Source organism: Schistosoma mansoni, chromosome 1, assembly GCF_000237925.1.
Source record: "Schistosoma mansoni strain Puerto Rico chromosome 1, complete genome".
NCBI lineage: Eukaryota > Metazoa > Platyhelminthes > Trematoda > Strigeidida > Schistosomatidae > Schistosoma > Schistosoma mansoni.
The window spans coordinates 823,816-830,812 of NC_031495.1; the positions used below are offsets into that span (position 1 = coordinate 823,816).

Below are 6,997 nucleotides of genomic sequence, written 5' to 3' on the forward strand. Positions count from 1 at the left end.
TGTAAACCATATAAACCATACAGTGGTTCTATATTTATGAACTTTAATTTATTGAACAATGAACATTCATCAATTATGTAGTTCTATTGAATAACAGTGTTATCAAAATAATCGTTCAGTTTCGGTTTTTTCTTAGCGGTTTAAATCAATTAGTGATGAAATGTGTTATCGTGATTTCCAGTGATTGAGGTCCAGATCTTGGACTAAATTCATATTCCCGTTGACTTAGAGATACGTTTTGTCAATCATTAAGTCAACTTATTTCTTCTAGACTGACATATTATGATTAATTCTTGAAAGTACTTGATCTATAGCTTCGGTATTATATACGATCTATCTTTTATATATTACCACCACTAAATTAACTACTCCTATGAATCTGGTGTTCATCTTGTTGTGCTAACGAGGTATGGCAACTTGGGTCGATGCATATATGTGCCTGGTCCTACGTTGTAACTGATTGACTGACTGATAGCTTCGGTATAGAAAATTGTTAATTTACGAATTATGAATTTCAACTTCCCGTCGAAAGCCAGAGAGCGCTGGGGTGGTGACTTGTTATACTCTGCTATTCGTCAGTAGTGGGTACTTGTGGTCCCGCTAAGGACTGAGCCCAGGACTTTTAAGTTTTGAAGCTCATTGCTCACACTAGGGTGAAACAACTGTCCATTGCTCCGTGATTTTCATTGGTATCCCAGTTGAGATCAATCTGTGACAAATACTACCTACAATTTAAACTAATCTCCACAATACTTCAATTAAATCTTATTTTAGTCTAATGACAAAACCGAAGTTATATATGTACATAATCATCTCGCAACGTGTTATGCATTTTCGAAGTATGTAGCGTAATTAAACATGAGTTTTATGGCTCAAGTCATTGAAAGCTGATCTTATTGTATATATCATATAATGACATCGATAATTGTTGTTTACGAAATTGAGAGGATGAAAAGCAAATGTCAGGCGCTTTAACTGGGTTGATGGACACGGAAAGTTCACCTAGGGGAGTTGGAAAACCCTCATTCCAAACCAATAGTGCACATGAGCTCTGGGATCCTGATGGAACAAATGGCGTATAAATCAATCACAGGCTACAATTGGACTACATCTCACGATGCTCTACTGCTTTGTGGATCAGACCTTTAGGTCAAAGGCTCCGGGTGTGGCCCCCTAAGAAAACCACCTGTTTCGTTTTAGGCACCCGGGCAGTATCACGGCCCTCACACAAATCAAATGAGATTTGTGTGGCGCATATATACATCGATAATTGAAGTTAACTAGAACTTTTTTAAATTTGTCTAAAGCTATGATAACTATTATTTCATTTATAAATCTGACTGGCAATAATTTTTAGGTCGGAGTAGAATTTCATCTAAATAGTATCGAAAGTTATATCACGAATTGATTTCAGTTAGACCACCATTAAAACTTAGAAGTACTAGATAGCTATTTTTTTTATAGTATGGGACTCATCAACAATGCTTATCCGCGACTCTACGTCTGGGAATCGGTTCAATGGCCTTCGGTCTCTCACTAGAATGCTCACTCTCTAGACACTTGAGCCGACATCCAGCGGTGTCAGTATCTAATTTACATCAATTTAAATAACATGAAACTATTATATGTGGGTAATAATCAATCATAGTGTCACCGGTGTATTGATTCTTTGTCTTCTCTTCGATCGTGGACTTTAAGTTCATAACTTTTATGATGAGAATCCATTCGTTCTTTTCAAATCATATTGTCTATGCTTAGTGTTTCTTATCATGTCTGACACTGTTACTACTACTACTACTACTACTACTTTGAGATTTGTCCTGATAATTCGAACTGTCGGTGCTGATATGAAGTGATACTTTGAACAAATGCACAAATATGACAGGTTGTACATTGCTTATAGCTAACTGAATGCTTCTTAGACTGTAGATCATTTTATCGGACAACTTTTAGTGAATAGGCTCGTCAAATCTATGGATTATCTTATAAATGTAAAATATTAGACTCAGTTGTAATGATGGTGTTCAACATTTTTCTTCTAAAACAGTATTTCTTGAATACTGAGACCATTTGTTGTATTCTCATGCGTAGTTTTTATTCATTTGTCTTTTATTTATTTCTTATTTATTTATTTGGACATATAAATATTGGTACAAAGTGGCACCAGACATATATGCGCCGCACAAATCTCATTCGATTTGTGTGAGGGATGTGATACTGCTTAGGTGCCCAAACTGAAGTAGGTGGTTTTCTTAGGGAGCCAAACCCCGAGCCTTTGACCTAAAGGTCTGATCCATAAGGCAGTGGAGCATCGTGAGGAAATGCAGTCCCATGGTAGCCAGTGATCAACGATTGATTTATATGCCATTTGTTCCCTCAGGATACTGTAGCCCATGTTCACCACTGGTTTTGTATCAGAGTTTTCCAACTCCTCTAGATGAACTTTCCATGTCCACCAACCCGGTTAAAGTGACGGGCATACGTTTTTCGTCCTCTCATTTTCGTAGAAAACACCCCTGCCACGAAAAGGCAGCGATTCGGACTTCCCTGACAGAGGCTTTATACTCGTTGCCATGTGAGAGCATTTCGAGAGAGAGAGCGGACTCTCCCCACTCTCGGCTGTACCAGGGTATTTGGGGGGCGACTTTTATTTATAAATGGTTAAATTTCTTTAGCCAAAGACTTCACTAAGTATACTACTCACAATGAAAACAAGAGTTTAGATAATTTAACTCTTTATGGACAACCGAAATAGCACATTTAAAAAGTAGTTATGTAATGAATATCACAGTTGTTGAAATAACATCCGTGAGTACAATTCAAACTTAAGTCTTTCAAATACTCATATTCATCGAGTTCATTGATCATTGACCTTGTTGTTAAACATCAAAGAAGCACGATTTGTAGATTAAATGACGTGTTTTTTTCTTCTCATCAACTTCCTATCATCATCCAGTCTTCATTCCAGCAAAGTAAATAGCTTAACATAGTAATGATGTTTTAATCATATTGATCAAGAAAATCGGTTCAACATTAAGAATTAATCTCCAGTAATCTATAGAGATAATTCAAAGCTTGCTTAGCTGACTGTGATATTTAATGACACCATTCGGGTATTTTTAAAGGATTAATTTCTTCATATAAATATGATGGTCTTATTGATAACTTCTAATAACCTGAAAATTTATATGAAACTGAATTCATTATTGGCTGAAATATTTCACTGACACTGTTTCTGACTGACAATAAGTAATATGGACTGGTATCAAACTGGGAGGATTAGTTCTTTCAGTTTATTGACATTGTGTTGATGGTTTAATGGTCATATCATTTAGCTTCCAACAATCCTTTGTTTCAATTTGAACTCTTGCTTTATCTTCTTCGGTTTGTACAGTATTATTATCCCCTGGCTAAGTTGTAATTCAAATTCAAGTAGTTAAGTCCATATTCACAACCGAGTTATATTAATATTGTTGAACTTATCCGCAACGTTTTCTATACCCAGTAGGTGTATCATACTCAGCACTTTCAGTAATCCTCCAACTAGGGAATAAATGCTACATATTCAAGTGTAGTTTTCATGAAATATTTCAAGTTATTTGCCCTTATATCTGTTATGAACACATTCAGTGTAATATTACCCAATATACCAAATGATAAACAAACATAATATAATTAAAATCTTCATTGGAAATGAAGCTCTAATATAGCAACACTCATCTTCTAAATAGCTAACAGTTCTGGGTACAACACATACACATACATTGAATATTAAAAGCTTCTAAAATAATCTCAGTTTATTAACATTCATTAATCATTTATTCGTTACTAACTGTCCATAATAGAACTTAATATGGGCCCCCAAATGCTCTGGTACGGCCGAGAGTGGGGAGAGTCAGCTCTCCCTCTCGAAATGCTCTCATACGGCCACGCGTATCTAGCCTCTGCCACGGAAGTCCTACTCACTGCCTTCTCACACTAGGGGTGTTGTTTACGAAATTGAGAGGACGAAAAGCGAATGTCCGACATGGAGGATCCACCTAGGAGAGTTGAAAAACCCTCATTCCTAACCAATGGTGCACATGGGCTGGCTCTAGTATCCTGAGGGAGCAAATGGCGTATGAATCAATCGTTGGTCACCGGCTACCATGGGACTGCATTTCCTTACGATGCTCCACTGCCTTGTGGACCAGACCTTTAGGTCAAAGGCTCCGAGTGTGGTCCCCTAAGAAAACCACGTGCTTCAGTCTGGGCACCTGGGCAGTATCACAGCCCTCACACAATAATTACTCCTTTTTCCCTTCTTTTTTAAATTCCAGGATAAAAAGTTGGTTGATAATTATGTCAAACATGCTACTACCCATAATCGAGTAAGTATTTTTCTTAATAATCATTTAAAAGATGATACTAATTTAATACAGATTTCATTGAAGTTAACATTTATATATAATTTTTCATGGTTGAAATCATGAGTCAATTGAAGCTAGACCATCATGCAAAATCTGGAAGCACTGGATTCGAATCTAGCAAGGCGGGATCGTGGATGCGTACTGCTGAGGAGTCCCATAATAAAACGAAACGGCCGTCCAATGCTTCCAGATTTTCCATGGTGGTCTAGCTTCAAGTGACTCATGATTTAAACCATGAAAAATACTGAAATCTCCACGAAACCCCTTCTGATTTACTTATAACAACAACTTAATTTGTAATAGTGTTTAGTAATTGTTTAAAGAATAGATCAAGTCATCAACCTATACGTACGTTTTCTTTCTAAAAGAGGGCTACTACTTGACTGTTCAAATGTTCAGTAGATTAAAGAGAGTTCAAACGTATTAGATTCATTTGATATTGTTTGCTTGAATCTTTTCATTGATGTTTAGCATTGTAATTGATCAGTCTCTTATTAGCATATGTCCCCTCTGCGCGGATTGCCTTAATTTACAAGCAAGTAGCTATCAGAACTCAGTACGTAAGAAGATAACGCAATGGTGTTTGAAGTGAACAGTATTGGGTTCGAGTCCACGAGCGAACATTAACTTTAGGATGTAGGTACATCCAGCTGACAAGTCCTAAATAGGATGAAACGCGCGTTAAACTGGATTCCACTGCCAGCCACTATCCATCTTTGCTTACAATATTAAGAATTATTTTAACGTAATTATATATCTCTTCTATATATATTACTTTGCGCTTGCTATCTAGCTTGGATCAACAGAACAGAAAGTGAGTTTTTTTTAATTTCTCAATTTAATAATATTTATTTACATGTTATTTCATGGACTCTGACTGTTTTACACTTGGTTAACCTTCAATAGGTCTTGGAAGAAGAACAATGTTGGAGAGAAATAAAACGTCGTCATAAAAGATCAAATGAATCTCGTGATAGATCACCTGAATCAAATTGTGCTCAATCAGAACAAGCACTAGATGCTTATGAACGTGCACTTCGTACAGAAGCTAAACGTAGTGTAGAATTACTTTCTACCCGTACATTACCAAGTGCTGCTGGTGGACAAAATGCTAAAGAGTTTTGGCGAACACTTGCTCGTCGACATTGTGACACTGGTCGTTGGGGTCATGATGGTTGGGATGAATTACAAAAAGAAGGTCCTATCCCATTTAAACGTTCTGAAAGTATCGATGATATGAAATCAAAATCAGTTACACCAAGTATAACACCTAAACTACCATATCAACATACAGTTGACAAGTTGAAAGAACAAGAAGCAGTGACGAAATCAAAAAAGAAAACTAAACATAAATTATCCGAATCAAAATCAAAGCAAAAACATGCTAAAAAGCGTAAAGCTAAATTGAAAAAAGTTAAAAAGCATAAGAAAACTGATAAGAAGAAGAAGAAAAATAAGAAGAAAAGTAAAGTGACTAAACGACGACCACCAACTCCTTCATCGTCATCATCATCATCATCATCTTCAACATCCTCTTCTTCATCTTCATCGTCACCTCCTTCACCAGCTCCTTCATCATCCACTTCTTCGTCGTCTTGCTCCGCGTCATCAAGCTCTATTGGAACAGATGATGAAATAGAATGGCAAGAATTAAAAGTGAAATAATAATAATAATGATTGTAATAGAGAAAATGCAATCCCTTTTCTTTTTTATTACAGTGCATTTTGTAAATTAACTGATAGTAATGATGTTATAGATCAAAGTATCTAACTTAAAAACTTCAGAATTTCTTCCCTTTCCTTCCCTATACTTGATATTTTGTCATTGTTATATGCTTTCTTTTACTTTCTTGGTCGTCAACGGTGATTTACTGTAAACATCACATGGTATTCAACCAGAAGGTTGAAGGTTACGACTACACCATACCTAATTCGGTTTGAACAGCTATGTTAGCAACTTGATGCCTTACACGAACTCCAAAGTGAATATATGAAGTTGTACTATAATGTAGATCTGTAATCATTATGAATTATGGTCTTTATTTGGTTGATGGAATGAAATTTCCCCCCCTTCTATCTATGTATTTTGTTACACTTCTGTGTATGTGTTGAATAGGGTATTTTACTTAAGAAAAATTGTATGTTTTTTACTGTCCTTTTTTTATAAAATGCTATAATAATAATAAAATGGTGTATATAAGAATGTTTAAAGTTTTCACTATTGATTAATCACTGGGTAGTGATCAAAGTCATGCGTGTCAAGTCCTTCTTAGTGCTGATCGATTGCTATCGATCAAGTTGCAATGTGGTCATCAGTGTAGGTGACTCGACATTGTGTGCACTATGTTGAGATAAGATCGTGGGTGGAGGTGGTCAACAGGAAACCCTGGACTTGGGTTTCGTGCTACATGGCACTCGTCAGCAAGGTGTACTTGTAATCTTGAGGGAACTGGTGCTCCCTGACGGATTTGATCCCGTGTCACTCAGATTCACAGTCAGAGACGTTAGCACTGAGTTATTCGAGCCGAGACCAACCTCCTGTAGGACTGAGATGTAATCACCACTGATTGATCATCATCCACCTGATC

General features: G+C 36.5%; 1 protein-coding gene across 1 annotated transcript; it reads left to right on the top strand.

Moving 5' to 3' along the window:
• Positions 1-2,778: 2,778 nt before the first annotated feature.
• Positions 2,779-6,048, top strand: Smp_158440 (hypothetical protein; the record flags this gene model as incomplete). The annotated part of the gene is made up of 4 exons (XM_018792914.1): positions 2,779-2,808; positions 4,320-4,370; positions 5,316-5,822; positions 5,977-6,048. The coding sequence occupies 4 exons, from the start codon at positions 2,779-2,781 to the stop codon at positions 6,046-6,048; spliced, it is 660 nt and encodes a 219-aa protein (XP_018647479.1).
• Positions 6,049-6,997: the final 949 nt, after the last annotated feature.